This window comes from Apostichopus japonicus, chromosome 7 (genome assembly GCF_037975245.1).
Source record: "Apostichopus japonicus isolate 1M-3 chromosome 7, ASM3797524v1, whole genome shotgun sequence".
Lineage (NCBI taxonomy): Eukaryota > Metazoa > Echinodermata > Holothuroidea > Aspidochirotida > Stichopodidae > Apostichopus > Apostichopus japonicus.
In genome coordinates, this window is record NC_092567.1 from 14,900,181 (window position 1) to 14,919,803 (window position 19,623).

The 19,623-nt window shown below is 36.6% G+C and overlaps 2 protein-coding genes and 1 long non-coding RNA gene across 3 annotated transcripts in view; 1 reads left to right on the forward strand and 2 right to left on the reverse strand.

The window, feature by feature from the left end:
• The window catches only part of LOC139969428 (uncharacterized), a 125,505-nt gene that overhangs the window by 2,708 nt on the left and 103,174 nt on the right, over nucleotides 1-19,623 (reverse strand). The gene's annotated exons all lie outside the window — the stretch shown is intronic.
• Nucleotides 2,885-8,272, reverse strand: LOC139969423 (NEDD8-conjugating enzyme Ubc12-like). The gene is made up of 5 exons (XM_071974370.1): nucleotides 7,853-8,272; nucleotides 7,086-7,180; nucleotides 5,766-5,908; nucleotides 4,944-5,007; nucleotides 2,885-3,892 (listed from the first exon to the last, which is right to left on the reverse strand). Exons 1-5 carry the CDS (start codon nucleotides 7,977-7,979, stop codon nucleotides 3,749-3,751), a joined length of 573 nt encoding a protein of 190 aa, XP_071830471.1. The 5' UTR covers nucleotides 7,980-8,272; the 3' UTR covers nucleotides 2,885-3,748.
• Nucleotides 11,981-19,623, forward strand: part of LOC139969424 (low-density lipoprotein receptor-related protein 6-like) — a 72,371-nt gene continuing 64,728 nt past the window's right edge. The window contains exon 1 of the mRNA XM_071974371.1: nucleotides 11,981-12,279. Within this exon, the coding sequence (XP_071830472.1) occupies nucleotides 12,201-12,279 (79 nt within the window). The 5' untranslated portion in view covers nucleotides 11,981-12,200. The remainder of the gene's footprint in view (nucleotides 12,280-19,623) is intronic.

Consider the following 19,623-nt stretch of genomic DNA (forward strand, 5'->3'; position numbering starts at 1 on the left):
TACAAAGTCTCAATTATCTTTGTTTAATGTTCTCTGTGGACAGTAAGGAGTGTTTCTTCCGATTGTAGGCTAAAACATGTAGTTAACAACTGGTCGCTCCATTTACGATGACAATAACCTCACCCTTGACCCTGATATGCAAAGTAGGGTAAGCCTTGGTACATCTCTCACAAAATGTGTTCTCATTCTAGCTTATGGTGTCGATGTTTGTTACGATCAAAATAGAATAACTGTTTTAATCTTACAAAAAGTACCAGCTGTTTTAATGTTTTTGTGTAGAAAGGAAGACATCTTGAGCCCTCTTGCCCATTATTGCTGGCACCACAGGTTCCAAGATGAGACAATTTAATGTGCTATTCAAGAGACAAAATACTTTCACTTCTTTGAAGTTTTCAAATCTTGCCACTACATATGTCATTGTGAATTTTCATATGTAATTTAAAGCAAATGAACTCTGTATGGGACAGTTGAAAAACTTTTTGAATTATCTATAACATTGTGAGACAATGCTGGAGAGCATGCATAATGTTTACATTCTCATCATTCATTGAAATGAGGGAGAGCAGGAGAGGGTGGGGGAGGGGATGTTCATGGAGGAGAGGGGGTGGATTGATGGAAGAGAGGGGTACTGTACCTGAGGAATGTGGAGAACTTCACATAAGAACACAAATTTACAAACTTCCTTTAAAACATCTTGACATGAACCTGTTGGGACCTAAGGACTAGTATTGAGAACAGGCAGATAACTAAACACTATACAATACACACAATAAATTGTCGGCCATTTAAGTATAAATACTTATTTCAATATATTCCAACAGCTGTCTCCTATTGTCAGTTTGCTACACTCCTAATATTGTCATACAGTGAATGTTCCCTGAAGCAAGTAGAATGGCACCCGTGAGAGCAAAGTTGGGGATTCACAATTCTCCCTAGCTAAACGGACTTGTTTTTCTACTTAGATATAATATTGTCGCAGGGTATCCTTTTGTTGACAAGTTACGTAATTGACAAACTGTTGCTGCCGGTCCAATTTTGAACAAATTGGATATTCAAGACTATTAGAATTGAGAAAAGAAGGTCCTTAACTTCTTAATGCAATTGTTAAATCATGTTGCAAAAATTGTCTACATTCATAAATATTCCAACAGGTTCCTGGAGGTTATGATCTTTGAATAAAGTTTTACCGAGACACTCTGACCTGTCCAAATGAGTTGAATATATCTCAATTAAGGTTAACGCCTAGGGCGTGCGTGCTGAGGATTTTTCAGTGAACGATCCCATCTGAGACTCTTTTAAACTTTACAGAGAACACAGGATCGATACATTCTTTGACAATTTAGGATCTGGATTCTTGAAATAGTTGCTGCACACTAATTAAACCTCCTTGACACACTCACACACACATTACGGAATAACATTATAACTGGCAGAAGGGTGACCCTATGTACCAGGCAATGTGTTCCATACCCAAACGTTATATCATGTTGATATCATACTTTTTATCAAATACACACAATTCCACCAATGAATACAGCTGTGCAGAAAGCATTGTATCATCATTCCTCCTCCAATCTCACATCTCATTCAATTTGACTAATGGTGACCTTCCGTAAATTGTAAAACACGCGTGAACTGCATCTCGCGGCAAAGAGTCGACCCGAACGTCATCTCATTCTGCAGAACATATTCTGCCTTCTCGTGAATAATGAAGTGGATGTATCCAATCAAAAATGTCTTGATATAAGATGTCTTGATGTAAGAACACAACTCAAAATCTGCAAAGGTCAGTAGAAGTGCCGACTGGTGTCTGACATTGACAAATGATTTTCTCGACCTTTATATTATTCAAGTATATATAGTACACACAAAATTGCAGCCTTACAAAAAGATCGCAGCTGATACATGTCCGAGATCACAACCTCTAGTAATCCATATGATACTAGGAAACTGACTTATCTTCAAAACTACCAAAATTATGTTAAATTTGTGAAGCCATTTTCAACTGATGGATTGAGGTAAGCATTAAAAATGAACATTTTCACAGAACTGCATTTCATACTCTAAAGTTATATATTTATGGACAGTTTGTGAGTAAAAACCAACCAAAAGGATTTCATTCAAGTTTCCAATAACTAATAATATGCCATAAAAACATATGTACCCCAGCTCTGGTATATAACTTAAAATAATAGTGATTCACTGATAGGAAGAATGACTGAATGAATCAAGTCTCCAAAGAATAAGTTCATCGGGACTGAACTGATATCTGCAATACATCAAAACATGACAAGGCATTTTCTTTCAATTTTGTTTTAACTAGCACCTGTGTTATTTCTTTTACTTGTGATTTTAAAAAAAAATTGCTGACTACCTGATTTAAAGAAATATGCCAACAGAAAGGAAAAATTAAGCTTTAATAGATCTGTATATAGATGAAAACCAATTTCTGAAGCAACGAAGACAGCAGAATCAGCCAAAATCATCCAAAATGCACACACATTAACATATACATATTTATATGTTTCATAATATATATATGTGTATATATATTTGTATATATACATACATATATATATATACATAAATATATATATATACATATATATATATATATATACACACATATATATATATATATATATATAAAATAAATAGAGATCCATGTGTATTCCAATTGAAAATGAGAAAAACAAAAAGGAGACAAGACCCATTGTTGACAAATTAGGAGTACAGATTTTTACTATATATGTATTTAGCAACGGCTACAGTTACAGCTATTGCTGAAGAAGGTTTCAATACATATTTTTCAAAAAAAAAGACAGTATTCCTACTTTGTCAGCTACGAGTCTGGTCTCACTTTATTTTTTTCATATATATGGAACAGTTGAGTCAGAGTACATTATCACCATGGAGATAGAGGAGAATAATTAAAATGTTGCTGATGAATAATATGGAGTCATACTTTTAAAAGGTACTATGTTAGTCCTTTTCTACTTACATAAAAAAATTATATTTGATATTTATAGGATAGGACACTACCATGCAGATGGAATGGTAAATCCTTTTTGCAAGTTGTACATGGAAACAAATCACCACATTTGATGTCCTAGCTATGAAATATATTAAACTTTTTTGCTTAAGACAAAGTACTGGAAGGGGGACCTATTCCAACAAGTTCCTAACAGATAATTCACGTTTCTATCTTCAGAATTGGTTAATGGGTGCCTACACAAACTGTTGACTTACTTATCCTATATAATGTGCCTCAATATATTTGTATCTCATGCACTGTACTCGACAAATATCTAGCAAAGTTATTTAAATAAATCATCACAGCTAAATAAGTTCTATTTAAGTATCTTCAAGGTTAAACTCCTGCCCGTTTCCCCAACTTGAAATAATAATATAAAAAACAACAGAAACTGTCTCTTCTGCAGAATTCTTTTCTTCCATATGAATTCTTAATGATAATATGATCTGCACAACATGTATCTTCTTTCAGAAAGTGGAAACGAAGAATACTGATACATCACACACGATGGCCTGGGTGAACATCTTCCCCTGCTGGGATGTTTCCACTTTTTCGTCCGACATTCCTGCCAGCCAAAGACGACGAGTGCGCTGTATCGCACGACAAAGAAACATATCTCTACAGGACGTTGTAGTCAGGGTCCAAAACAATCGTAAAAGATTTTCCTTAAAACGTAGGAATGGACAAGTACCGGAACACTTGTCGCTGTTCCCATTATACTTTTACACAGCGTTCAAAGTAAGTGTTGCCGACATATCCACCTCGCATTGATTTGTAAACGTTTTGTTCAAAGAGTCTTTTATTTGATTGTAGAACTTCGGCGGCTTCCTTGTTCAAGGGATCCTCCGGATTTGGTTCCTGGAGAAGAATGTCAGATAAAAAAAGAGAGATTTATTTAGTAAAACATTGCAGATAATTTGATGTCGAGTTTGACATCATCGGCGAGCGGTTATCAAAAGACTTTCTTAACTGTACAAAACTAGCAAATCTGGACAAAGACCGGTTACTGCAAGGTAGGGCAATGAGTCTTTACCGGTCGTTTGCCTGACTTTGTCACTCCGTGGCAAAAAAAAAAAAAAAATGTCACTAATTTATTTGAGTCCATTCATTTCATGAGAATGGGTGACTCATATCTAGACTGGATAAAAAACACTGACAACTAGTATTAATAATGTTCCTGAATAAAGTAAAGGCTTTCCACACATCTCATAGACATGTCCATCTTTTCCAAATCACACTCAGTTGCTGTCAATACAACCGTGGAGATTGGCAGGTAGAAATTTCATGACAGATGTAGCTTATAAATATGAGTAAAGGGGAGAGCTTTCTCCTCTTAAGGTGTGTCTGAGCACTTTGAAACCATGGTGTCCTCCCATTTCATGTGGAGATTTTGTTGTTAAATTTTTGAATAAGATACCATTTCCTTTTCTCAATCAAGTACTCTCGATGCAACAAAATAGGAGCAACAACCGTTTATTACAGAGATCTGCCTGCATACTCCTCCCAGTTCATGAACTGAACAGGATCAGAAAAATGAATATGAGGGGGAAAAGAAAACCAAATGCTTTAAGAACAAGGTTCGATGTGTCTTAACCCTTCCATTTGAAACTTCCATCTTCTTGCTCCCTTTTACAATTTCACAAACTGTTGTAAAAATTCTATTAAATATTTGATTTCAAGCTCTTCTGTGTTGCACCTTAATTTTATCATCAAGTTTGCACAAAGGACATTCCTGGAAGGTCTAGCCATAAATATTGACCCCAAAAATATTATAGAGGATCAAAATTACAGAAGTGAATATCTCAATTGAGAAGACATTTATCTGAAGTTGACAGTCTGTAAGTAACCCTTGTTGGTCTTGTTAATGTATTTGAGGACCGTGTTCATTTCACGCTATGAACGCACTTACCAAGAATAAAAACTGAAGCCCATAAATGATTGAATTTATCGTCAGTACTGGTTTCCAGTCCTCTCTGCATGAAAAAAACATAAACAAATAATGATTATTCATGTTGAAGTGATTTAAAGTAATACCACTGAAAGCTGAGATCAAGTACAAACACAACATTTACGATGATCAGCCTTTATGATATTGCACATTAGTCAATCAGCTTTTCATTAATTAATTAGACAACATTTACAATACGACAGGTTTTACCCAACCAAAGAGAATCACCCAATCCAACCACTTTTTAGAAAATCCTCCTTTTCGCTTTGAATATTTTTGTAATAAAAATCAATACATTTCATGCCGTATTGGTGGTTCTGTGCTTGTGCTTGCAAACTTTTACATACTTTATTTTGATCTCTGCACACATCAAAAGACCTATCTTTCAAACTTAAACAAAATGGTTCTTGTACTGAGTCATGCCATGTCTGGATGCTTACCTCCATGAGTACTGTGTCATACACACAGACACACTCGCACAGGTGTGTTTAACATTCAGACCGAGGACCCCACTGTTTCATCCATTGTTCAAATCCACGAACCCTAACCTTAACAAAACCCCATAACAATAGAATTGTTTCGAGGATGTGGTGATTCTTTAGAAATCACATCCTACAACCTGGAATTCTTCTGTTCAAGTCCTCGGTCAGGAAACAAAACAAGTGCACACACACACACACAAAGATACATACATAGACAAACTTTCATGGCTGCAATTATTACTGCTGTCATTGAGAGAATTACTTGATAACAAAAAGCCTAATACTGAATCACACCACTGACCTCAGAATATTTAAACAAACGTTTCCTTCCAAGTCGATGTTTGGATGGTAGACCTGCGTTTCACATTTGACCTTGGGTGCGTCGTGAGGATAACCGGGTCCTACTTTAAAGCTGAAACTAAAACGACCATTTTTGTAATAGCCCTGGCAAAAGAGAGAGAGAAGATAAATGTTACGAGGTTGCTTCGCATAAATGTTATGATCATTGAAAACATGACTCAGCCATATGGTAGAGGCCAAATTATGTAGCATTAAAAATTCTTAAACTATGACATATTAATTATCTCAAAGGTTTTGTAACTGTGGTTCATTTTCAAATACTTGTTCCCTTCACGTTGTACATTTCCGATTCTTTCAAATGAAAATGCACAGTTGTTAAAACAAAACCAATGATACCACAGTACATGAAACAAGGGGACACGTTTCCAGGTACATATATGGTAAAACTGTAAACAACTGTTCGTTAAACCCGTGAACTGATTTAAACGGCAAGCCTACACCCTTCTTATATGCTAAAAAATTGCTTTTTAACATCAACCCATTTGATCTTTTCCCCAATTACATTTTTTAGTGACCTATGAAAAAGTTTTGTAACTTGCACGTATGCGACTCAAGTCCTCGAACCCAACAGTGCAATGCTCCATTGAAAGATGATTACATTTGAAAATGTGGTTTGCATGATTAAAAAATTCCTTAAAACATTTGTTGGGGTATATTTGCATAAAATTACTATTTAAACAATGGGAGACAATTTACAGTTTATTTTGCGAACCAAGCGTTTCTTTCAAGAAAGTTACAAGAAAGCCTTGGAGTGATAGCTCAGTAGTTAACTCCGGTGCCTTCCAATCATAAGGTCCCCAGTTTGAGTCTCTCCAAGATTTATGTATGTCGTCCAGTTACAGAGTTGTTGACAATTGACAATTCATAATAATGGACATTAAATATGAATGTAAGAGACTGACTTCGGTCAGCTTGTGGCTTTGATAAGCCAATGAGGCTTCTTTGCGAGTTCCTGCTGCTTTACATTTAAACACATCAATATAGAAGGGAATATCACTACAAATGATGAAATTACTGAAGAATACACATCAATATCTTGGCCTCCCTATCATTACTTCAAATACAAACGGAACTACAAGTGGAAAACGATGTTAGTGGATTTGATGAATTTCCAGACTGTGTATGAACAGCTTGGTAGTAATTTGTTTGGTCAACTGGTTTCCCTTTTCCATCACTGCTGTACACCATCATAATTTGCTAAACCACTTCACATCCCCCCCCCCTCCCACCTACTTTCTCGATTTTCAGTGGTGATACATACCTCATCGGGTTGAATAATGAGTTTGAAGTTCAGTAAATCATCTCCATCTGGAAATTCTGTCTTGCATGTCTTTGGAAGGTTTAATTCATTTATATCTGTACAAAACAAATCAACAAATTCAGCATCATAACAACTAAAATATGATATATCAATATTGTTTGTCAGTGATAAGCATATATGTGCAATAGTATATCTGTAAGTCATTTCTTACCCTCAACTTATTTCTCCCAATCAAATGATATAGCGATATCGTACATGAATCTCACACATTTTTCAACCAGGCGAACAAAATTCAGTGAACAACCACAGTTATACTTTCTGCTGTACAAGTATAGAATATCCCCCTCCTCGAATTGAAACTTCACCCTTTGGGAGCCCAGTGGCAGTCATCAGACTTTCTCTAAACACTACGACTACACCTCCACATCAGGATGGCAGTTATCAAAGAAAAATGCAATGACAGATTGGTTGACTGCAACTGAGCAGCCTCATCGTCAGAGAGGTGTTTTCCAACAGTGGGAGAGGGGAAGGGGGAGGGGAAGTGAATATTTTGTAGTTATTCCCTTTCTGAGCTCGACCCCAATCAGACAAGTCATTTATCGTTTTGTAAGGCCTACAGTGGTCTTCTCTTAGATATGTTTGGCTCGGTGTGCCTCACTCAGTCTTAGTGTCACTCACGTCAAGACTTGGGTCAGTCCTGTTGTCGTTCACACAAAGTCGGTCGTTGGCCTAATGTTATAACCTAACAATTAAATCACGTCGTTTACCTTTAGTTATTCTGAGTTGCGCCGCGGAGGCTCTTTTCTGTGGTCCTGTCGATTTACCTCCCGACTCGCCGTCTTTCTTCTGCTGCCTCAGTTGGTATAAATTAAGCATTTTAATGTCGGTGATCATAAACGTCTGGTGGAAAATGGTCTCTCGATTACACAAAGGAATAAACAACCATAACAATTGCTTCAGTTGCAGGGTACCTCGTACAGTTTGCACACATACGTATATATCCAAGTACTATAAATACATAGTAAATACGTACGTCAGGTAATTGTTGCGGTATTAGCCCTTATACAATACACCAGTACAGTATTGTATAGGTTTGACAAGTGAACACGTTAGGTCCTCTGTAAATGTCTGTACAAAATGTTACGTTAGGCTTGACGTTACCCTTGCATTCCCTTTCCCGATGTAAATTATTGTGTTGCCAAGTGACAAGATGAAAGACAAAGTATTATACAACATATTAGATCTTACTATTTTTACATAAAATTGATAAATTTTAAATTATATATTAAAATAAATAGTTTTTATGACTTTCGATTATTTTATAAATTCAAAAATATTTCATTCCTTTGCTTATTATAAATTTTAGATTAAGCTGGCAACTCAGTTGCAAAAAGAAAACATTTCAAGAATGCCCCTGTTGAGAAACTGTTCATGAGGTTTTCAACTTTTACAGAAACGGAATGATTGTGCTGAACAGGAAGTATGACAACAACGAAAAGGTTGGGGGGGGGGGGCGAGCACTGTGTCTGAAACCTTTTTCATATGAGTTGCGTACGACGGACCGAAGGTTTTCCACGACTGAGGTGCAAACGTTCTCCGACATGGGGTCTAGGGGTGAAGAATTCCATTTTGCAGTGGCATTATCAGGCCGCTACGGTTACTAATTTATTCTTGCTTAATTGGTTACCATCTACATTACTGCACAAACTATAAACTTGTCAACATTCTGCAAAACTGCATAGGCCTACACTTGTATACACTCACCGAACTATTACCACTTAAACTGAGAAAAACCTACAAATAGTGACACTCGAGTGACTGGCGATCGCCAGTCGGACCTATTTATTTTACATATGCTAGCATAGCATTGGAACAATCCAACTTTTAGATCGTTTACTCAGATTTCATTTCTTATGAAGTTTGTCTAATTGCAAGCCAGTTTTTGCTTAACTAACTACCAAATTAAAGATTTTGTTTTTTTAATATGTCAAAACATCTTCAAATAATAAAGTAATAGTCATGCGATTATAACTGTATCTTTAAATAATTAAAACATATATGTAGCTAATTACATATATCTCGAAATATTTAAAGACATCTCGAAATAAATAATAGATATATGTAAACTAAATTCAGTTGTATTTTTAGGGAAGCTGAGAGGGGAGCAGGACTGTGCGGGTGCCGCACTTGTACTAATGTGTCACCATGTTACAACTGTCACTGCTGATGGGAAAGAATACTTTTTAAGAAAAAGTCGCCGAGGAAAGAACCTGGGCACGAAAACCAAACTACCAAACGACTGATCCGCTCTCAGCCCCAGTCCCCTTGCATCGGGACTGTGACTGTGTGATCATCGTCGGGTGTGCATCACCATTCCTCTCGAAAGGGAACAGATACTACACTTGATCTTAGCTAAAAGGCAGAGAAGCTGATGGGAAAGAATATATACATCATCCCGTCCTCACTGATTCCTGGTTAGTCCATGAGACTAGACTTCGATTGACTGGATTAACCCATACACAAGTCTCATAAGAGGCCACAGTATACCTGCGGTGCAGGCGCGTAGCCAAGGGGGGGGGCGAAGGGGGCAGCCGCCCCCCCCCCTTGAGCCTATTTTTTTTTTAAATTTAATGTTTTTATGATATCGCTAGTAATTTCAAAAGAGAAAATGCTAAGATGCAACTTACAAGGCCTGGGAAGTGCCATTTCCAGCGATCTGGGAGGCATTTTCAGCCAAATTTTTCTTGTACGCTTCGCGCCAATCATGGTGGCGCTACGCTTAGATAGTATGCAATGCCGTATCTACAGCTCTGAAAATTTTTCTACATTTTCGCCCCTCCCTTGGCAAATTCCTGGCTACGCGCCTGCTGCGGTGGATCAGTTTCTCATGGGTCAGGTACCAGGGTGATAAAAAAAAGAACATCGTTGTGCTCAGGGGCGTCAATCATAGAGGACAGGGGACACATTCCCCCACTATCTGAAGAGTGGGGGACACAAAATCAGAGCCCCCCGCCCCCGCCCCCGCCCCCGCCCCCCCAAGTTTAGTGACTGACTCGTGTAGGCGCTAGGCATATAAGGTTCATAATCATACCCGTGTATCTCATTAAGGGAGTTCAAATTTGTTTTTTTTTGTTATTAATGTTTTCTGCTCAACCCACCGATGAAAAATAGAAAAACTTCAACTGGGTTAAATAAAAGAGGAATTACGGATTTCAGTTATATCGTAAATTAAACGAGGAACCACGCACATGCCTCTGCTAAGCCAGCAGCATTCGCTACTAATCTCCTTTCCAGACTCTGTAGTGACGTCTCGCAGGAACGTGTATGACACATACAAGCAAGATAACACTATATATATATATATGTAAATTATGTTGTCCATTCAGTTTGGTTAGCCTAACTAGTTTGTTGGCCAGTGACTGGTCACTCATGATAGTTTTTAAGTGTTTTTAAGATAATTATATATTCCATGGGAGTTTTGGACAGATACACATATATGGTGCTAAGCCCGGGTGCTTAGCTACTAGTCATGTTGTTATATAACCACGTTACTCGTTATACCTCAAGTTCTAGTTTAGTAGTTATGTATATACATATGTTTACAAAATATTGAATTTATAAAGGAGTTAACTGATGCCAATTTTCTTTTACTTTTAGTATTTTTATGTAGTCCGAGAAAGTGAATGTGCTCTGATAAGCATGCTTTTTAAATGTAAAAAACTACTTATGATACCCTATGTGTGCATGTTGTAGACATCTGTATATAACACGATGGTCGTATTCTTGTGTGCAAAATTTAACGGGAATATTTCGATTTTTTGTAAAAGTTTAAGTTTGATTCATTAAACATGATAAAGACCCTAAGTTACACCATGGTGTTATATACAAAAGTTTTTTTCCAGTCTAATGATCACTTGTCAGATGTGACTTTTGTTAGAATATATTTATGACTGACTCATCAATTCAGGTCGGGCCAAACAGGAGCAAACTTGAAGATTTCTAGATGTGAATGCCCCCTGTGCCCCGCCGGGGCTTCGCCCCTGGACTCCACTATATAGGTACCCTAAGACTGGCCCCTGTGCCCCACCGGATAAAGGCGCTCGCGGTGTGCGCTTGGCGCACACTCCTTCAATTTTATCCATGTTTGGTTATTTATGTCAACCATTTTTCAATTGGGATTGACGCCCCTGTTATTGCTGTGCCTAAATCTCATTCAGGGTAGAAGATTGCTAATCTTCTTTAAATTCATGCAGTGGTCCAACCTAGCTTGTGTTCCTTTATAAATGACTTTAACTGAACAAAAGTTTTGCGGTGCGTCATTTAAACGTTTAGCTGCTCCTTACTATATAGCGAGTTATGAATAATAAATCCAATATTCACGGAGGCATTGAAAGCCTGGTCGGTCCCTGGTTAAAACCTGTTATCGATGCCGTTTTTTGCACTGTGCACTAAGAATTTATCAAAATGAGATCATTCACTGTTTATGTTACTTTTCCGGGTCCTCTCCGATTTTTCCCGCCCCCCCCCCCCAATTTACTAAGGGTGTCAGTCCTGTCCCCTACCCTCACGTCAGGCCTGCTAATGAAGGAAAATGTTTATTTAATATGTTTTATTGTTTCGTTTGAAAGCTTTTGATTTGCATGTGGAATTTTATCGTTCCTGATGCCATTTTGACGCACTGACGTAACGTTCTGCCCATATGTTCCCTCTCCGTCATGTAACGATCAAATGTGCTATCACAAGCTAACATGCTTATCGTAAAAACTAAAATGCTTTGCTCAACGAAAGAAGATATGCAGCGTAAAACCTATGGTCATATTTGTACAGGACGCCACCGTTATTTGTTTAGTTACTAAAACCTTTCCCCGAGCTCAGTGCATGCACACAGGTCTGCAGTGTCGATCTGGTACTACCACACTCTACAGGGAGACGTACGTACGTGAATGTGTTATATAAAAACCCTATGCAGTTTATATATGGCAGCGTTGTGCCAAATAAGTGTCACTTTGTCAGTAAGTCAACACTCTCAGACATGTTACATGGATTCATTTTATGATTAATTCTTTGGACAAGTAGACTTCAAATGTCTTCGTTTCGGAGAATGAGGAATTTTAGATGATAGCATGGAAGTCAGCAGAGATGGGCTTAATCGCGCTCCTCTTGGAAATATGTTCTCTTTTGGTGCTTTTATCGGGTAAGTTACGCAAAGACCAAGCCGTTTGTTTATCCTAAGTAACCTACTGTAGCTTAGGCTATATGATGTACTGTTTATGTTATATTGGTGTTAAGATACATGGCTGCTTCGTACGCGGTCGCTAAGGCAGTGGTCTTGAATTAGGTTTTGTTAAATGCTTATCACAATCTTCGTAATTAACGATTTGACGAACAAGACAATCAGAGTGTAAGGGCCCATAATTAACAGCGAAATGTTAGTTGTGACAATTAGGCAGCCTAGGCTAGGCCCTAAATTAATTTACTTAGGCTAGACCAACCAGTAATGGCAGTATTAGACTTGGGCTAGCCAAAATTGGTTACAAGTTAGATCTCTCAGTATTTGTAAGCCAATGCCAGTTTGTCCAATGAGACCTAATACAGCCTGTAGTGTTGTTAGTATATATATAGCCTATATAGAACCTTGCTACAGTGGATTTAAGCTAACTGTAGTGTAGGCCTTATTATGTATTCATTGACTTTGGATGCTGTTTGCCATGCTCTGAACCTCTAGCTCAAGCAGGTCAGGTCCCAGAGAGTGGTGGTAATATATTGAGATAATTTTTAGGTAGTAAGATTTCCAAATGCCAACAAAATGTGTAGAACTGTGGGTGGGTGTTAAAAGCTTATAGAATCCCACAATTTGATCAGCATATACCTGGAATGGATTAAAAATCATCAAATATGTAACTCTGCTTGACTGCAAAAAGGTTGAGGTTACCTGCTGTATCGTTGGTAGAAATATTTGAAGGTGCATCAATTATGAAGTCTTTACTATGCTAGTTATAAATAATAGACTGAGACGCATACCAGCCGTGTTCGAAATTCAAATTTAAACCATATTTGCATCATAGTTTTAATCCTAGGCCATCACCACATCACCAGCTTAATTTCTAGGCCTACAAATGAATTATTTTCACCTGTTAACACATGAGAAATACTAGGGAAACTTTTTGTTATATTTAAGGTTTGCAGATCTTTCCAAGTGTAAATTTATTTCATTCTGGCAGAATCTAGCCGTCAAACAAATCACAAAGCAAAGGTGTAGCCTAGAGCAATTATGGGAATCATCATTACTGTTATCCCCTAGAACATTTGTGTTATAAAGTGCTTATTTTTTTTGAGAAACTGTAAAACAAAAGCTTTTCTGAAAAAGATATTTTTAAAGAAAAAAAATAAAGAAAAAAAAAATGAGAATTTTAAATTAGTATTAATTAATTAATCAAAAGAGAAATGGCTCAACACTTGTAGGTTTCCATGTTTGGTGTGAGTTTCAGTTAAGGTTTTCAGCTAAGGTTTCATGGTTTTTTCATCAAATAACATCAAATAATTTTGTACAGCAGCTTTGTATACTCTGAACTTTGTCTCTTTAGAAAGAAAACTATGGTTTCTGTGTACATACAAACACTTCTATGCACTTGAATAGCAATTTGCCCATTTTGAGATGAGATACCGGATAAATTGTTCCCTGCAATATTGTGGTACACATACAACAAACTTTGTTGGTTTCTTCTTATACTAACTTCTTATACTTAATGTTTACATACTAAAGAGACCCTTAATGTTTATTCAATGTTTGACATCCATCTTGCATAATATATAAGTTTAACTGTGCATTAAAATTTTTGTTGTCAAAGACTGCAACTTCACCTAAAAAAAAAATAAAAGCTGACAGGACTTCTGTATGAAATGAGACTTTCCAATAATGGTTTGCTGTTATCTCCCACGTTTTGCAACGTATGCAACAAAACGAGTTGCAAGCATCGCTATCCATTCATCAAAATGTCAGGCAAGAAAGATGGAAGGACTGTAAAAATTCAGACAAAAAATATATTTTAAACTATATTAGTTTGTGCAGTCTTAGGATCCTATTGTCTAATACAAACCAAATATCTAGATAAAAATAAAACAAAACTGTTTGCAAACTGCTTATCAACTAAAGAGCCTGTGTAAGAGAATGTGTAAAAGTAAGAGGGCCTGACGTTTCGATCCTCTGAAGAAGATACTGCTAGGATCGAAACGTCAGGCCCTCTTACTTTTACACAAACCAAATATCTAACAGCAATATCCAACAGTAGACGAAATTAATCCCGACCTTTGAGAAAAAGTCAGATTTATCACCTTCCGATGTTTTGACTTTGTTTGACTTACTGTTACTTTGAATTACTGTACATGTCCATCTAATGAACTGCATTGTTTTAAGAGTATAGCATTATATGGCACTTTGAAGATTCCCTAAAATATTAATGGATGGCCTTTTCTGCAATTTGAGATATCCAACTTTACAATATACAGTATGCTACTGTACAAACAGATGTAATACTCCTAAATAATGTTACCTTCTTACTGTTCATGTTAATCCAATTTTTTTAAATAATAAATTAGTAAGTACTGCATAATATATGTATGTAACTTATCTGAGACCACAAAAGTTTTGTTTGCTATTGAGTTTATTAGTTTAATGTTGCATCTGACGAAGTGAACTAAGTGTTTGTATGACTAGACTATAAAGCAGTTCAGTCACTTTCATTGCTGAGTCTCACTGCCTCGGTAGTTTAATGGGTCATTTGTCAATTTTTAAAGGTGATGTACTACTCGTAGACTGATATAAAAGTAGTAGTCTTGAGACATGTATAGTTTACACAGCGACAAGATTTGCTGTTAAACACATACTAACTGATTGTACCTTACCTCAGGGCTAAAAAACAAGGTTGAACTTGATGTTATTGCAACAGGAATTGCAAGAATTTTAGCAATATTACAAATTGTGCACCAGCAGAATTTTTGGACCCATCAGGTTAAACCCCATAGTATATATATTGAAGGTCTCAAAACAACTGTAGCGAGCATCAGGCACTCCTTCTATCAACATCTGCCATTCTGCCTATGGCAAGCATTTTTCACAGTTTCACTTCTGTCAAAGAGGAAAATTGCTGTTTTTTTTTTAATATATTACAAATTAATATATATATCCAAGCATAAGTGATTAATGAATGAGCGTTAAGACTTCACTGTTACATTCAGATTCATACATTACATTCAGTTACATTCAGAGTCATACATTGGTGCTACGTGAAAATTTGTATTAAACTGTACAAATTCATTAGAACTGTCAGCAGCAATTGCCGTCAAATAAATTCGAACAATGAATGCTGAATGTCGTTTTTATTTACCTTCAAATAAATGTTGAACGTTACGCGGAGAACATGGCGACAATAAGACTCATCGTTTAATAATAAGACTTTCGTTTACTCGTGAAATGGTTTATAGAAATTGGCCAATTATTGTTTGTAAGTGTGTCATACACAGAGGGCACGCTGATGTCTTGCACTGAAATCAGTGAAAGGACTGTGTCCACTGAGGTGTAAAAATTGGGTTTGATCAATACCAAGTTTGACGGCTATGCAAGGGAAGGAATCAAAATCCTAAAACAGATGGATGCAGAACCTTTTTTTTTGCGCGTGAACAGAAAGGGAATAATTGAATGGCTCATGGAATTAAAGACGTGAGAATTGCGTGCAGTTTGCACAGTCTCGCACCACCGTTGGGAGGCATGTTGACATGTTTCACACTCTCATGGAAATGTAATCGAATTGAATCACAGGGGCTGGTTTTAATATTTGTGGAAAAAGGAAGAATGTGAGACACCAAATTTAACTCCTTAAGTTAATTTGCAATTAATTTCGCTGCTTTGTTGGTGTGCAAAGGTCGCTCTGAGACTTTTTAATATTTTTCGTCCTGGGTGAAAAAAAATGGCATTTCTGCACGAAACGGTACTGATACAGTAAAGCTGTATTTGTGGTTGTAAATTTCTCTCTTTCTGACCAATTCCAAGTATTTTTCACTCATAATTAGATAACTCTCAATCTAAGTAAAAGGTTTCCATGGTTACATATATGCAGTTAGGTGAGATACAGACTTTATTGCGCTACAGAAGATTCTTTGTCCCACACTTTTGATGTTATGTTTTATTATTGTCATAATGGACCTATGAAGTTTACAACTTATGAGTATGATCTTTCTGGTCTAACAGGCTACCATAAATTAGCAAGTTACTGTATGTATTCAGCTATCTTGTCATTCCTTTATTTTAAACAGAATGGCCATTTCTCTAGAAATAAAAACAAAAAATGGAGCATAAAAAGAAATATAAAATTTAAGAAGCTTGCCATTGATTTTGTATATCTTTTAATCTTGACAAAATTGTATCATTTTGTTCCACCAAGTATTCAAGGCCCATACATGGTCATTCTTCTACATATGATAATGTTAAATGCTCAGCTTTTTGAGTGAAGGTGGGTATTGAGTTTGATTACTGCTGAATTTGATTCGATCCACAATAATGTGTCACCCAGACACTTTCACAGTGCAGGTGGTATTAATTATGTGAGGAGAGCAGATTGAAAATATCTGATAATTTATTGTCCTTTACTTGAAATGAAACTTGCCTAGATATATGCTAGAGAACTTGGATAGTAAGAGGGAGGGAGGGAGCTACTATTCAGATTGGACAGTATTGATCTAGGGTTTATCAACATCCAAATCAAAATGCTGCTTCCAGACTCTCAATGCCAATTATCAGTTATGTTGAAAGCTCCAAGGCTGTTGGGAATTAGCTTGAAGGCTATTGACTTTGTGTCATCAACCTGTATCTTTCCAGTTGGGAGGGTGTTGACAAGAATGAAGGCCATGCATGTGTCTTCAACTGTCCTGGGACCTTTGGTCAAATGGTAATAATGTCCAAACTCCATAGAGATCAAGCTCAGTGTTGAAATGAGTTAGGTACTCTTGTGAAAACAAAACTATCATTGATTTGAGCACAGTATGTTAAAAACTAGCTACAGTAGGTGATATTCATTATTAAAATGACATCAACTCAACATCTTTCCAGTTCTCATTATAAGAAAATGATGCATACTGTACATCAAAGTTTATGTTACATTTTCTCAGATTTTAATTTATCATACATTTAAATTCATCAGTACATTTAAAGTTATCTACACATTTTAAGTTCTATAAATTCAAGTTAAACTAATTTATATTCTTTTTCCCCCAGATCAATAGTGCATGTATACGCTTCAACATGAAAGTGTCTTAGGCAGTTACTGTAGGCCTTAGTAACCTTTTTTACAGGAGATCTCATGTCGAAGACTGAAATCCAAAATTATTAATAGCTACTCCCTCATGACTCATGATATGGTGAAAAAGTCTAGGAATGTGTCTTGGTTTGATCAAAAACTTTTTGACAAGGTAATGGGAACACAAACCCAACCATCATCTTTGGCTTATATAACATACTGTAGAGCTTGAATCATAATGAATTGTAATTCATGTGGCTTGATGATGTCATATATAGACTTGATCAAGTCTTTTGCCTTGTGTGGGTGTGTGTGTGTGTGTGTGTGTGAAGAAACACGAAATCTGTGATATCTCCCAAATGGAATACCATTTGCTTTAAGTTGTCCGGTGAAGTTGTACGTGACAGTCATAGCACTATCACACGTATAACCCATAATGATGAATGGGTATGCATCTCCTTCAAATATAGACCAATATCTGATGATTTGGTAACATTGTTGAACCCAATCTTAAAAGTTGCTTTTACATGCATTTCTGTCTATCTATGTGGATGTTAACAACTGTTAAAATAAGGCCATACCATTTGCCCATGCTTCCAAGAAAACCTGACCACCATCAGCTGTCTATAGAAATACTAACTACATAGTAGTGATATACTTGATGTACCTTTCCCAAGAAACTTGTTATCTCCATCTCTCCAAACCCTATTTACTATCAGTCCCAGTCCACAGTTCTCCAATACATTCCTAACAATACCAAGAAAGGCTAATGCTACCCACTCCACTCACTATTGAACACCACCAACCAGTTTAATGGGGCACCAGAGCAAAGACTAACTCTCTGTGTGATGTACACTTTGTACAGAGCTTTTGTCCTCAACAAATTATCAAGTCTTTAGAACTGTGTATAGTGTGCATTCTGTGAAAAGGGGATTAACAAGTCAGCATTATGTGTGTTCAGTAAAGATTATGGACTACCATACAAAAATACAGTTTGTGGCAATGTGGACAAACTGGACAGTTGTTTTGCAGCCCTCTCTCTCACCTAAGAATAGTAATACATTCAAAATTTTGTTTGAGATATATAAAAGTGCTCAGTAAAATGGTCATTCACACTGCCTGTTGGAATGTTTTGAAATAAGCTATATAGATGATTTCATTTTCTGGTGTAAGTCGGAGGGGTTAAATGTGGTTTGAATGGTCGACCTTCAAGTGGTTCCTTCTATCCCAATCAAAAGAGTTTCAAATAAAAGAATGCAGAAAAAAAACTTCCTCTGAAGATCATTTCCTAAGGCAGTTTGGCAGAGTATTTTTTTTTGTGGGATCACTTTGAATTTGCTTGGCAGGGCTTAAAAAGTGAGTAAGTTCAAAGATTCTTTTAGAGACCGGGTCACACAAATTTGATTCAACACAGTAATATTCCTTCAAAGTACAAACTTTATAACAAATTGTGTAATTCCAATACTGTACTGTATGTATCAGTGTCAGTGTACAGTATGTACTACAACCATAGTAAAGCTATAACTGATGTACTACACAACAGAACATTGTCGGATGATGATACTTTGACAACAGGCTAATAATAATCCAATCCATTGCTGTGATACACATAGAACTCTTTGGTTCTCCTCACTGTGAACAATCAGAGTATAAACCAACACAACAAGGTGGGAGAGATTGTTTATCTCAAATATATGGTCAAGACATCAAAGGTCACAGAGATAGTTGTAGCTGTTAATAGAACATCAACCAGCAGCCTTGTTATTCTCACAAAGTAGTTTATTCAAAATAAAATAAAACTGTTAGCAAACTGCTTATCCACTAGAGAGCCTGTGTAGGAGAATGTGTAAAAGTAAGTTGGCCTGACGTTTCGATCCTAGCAGGATCTTCTTCGAAGGCTAAATGACAAGTAACTGTAACAGAAGGGACAAAAACATGCACAGAAAACAGACAGGTTAATGAGCATGGTGAACACAAAGGGATACATGTAAAGTAGTTTATTCATAGATGTAGTGGCATCATCCTGATGGTAAAACTATGCCATCGTTTTCTTTATTTATAGCTCACACCTCTACAGTACAATCTCAGAGTTTACACACATTAAACCCTTTACCGTACAGTAAGTACTACGGACACCTAGCCAATTTGCCCCATTTTCAGGACATTTGTTGTGTGTGATAATCTCATTCAAAATCTGTTGAAGTTTTTCAAAAAACTCACTTTTGTTTTTCAAGATATGAACATTTGAA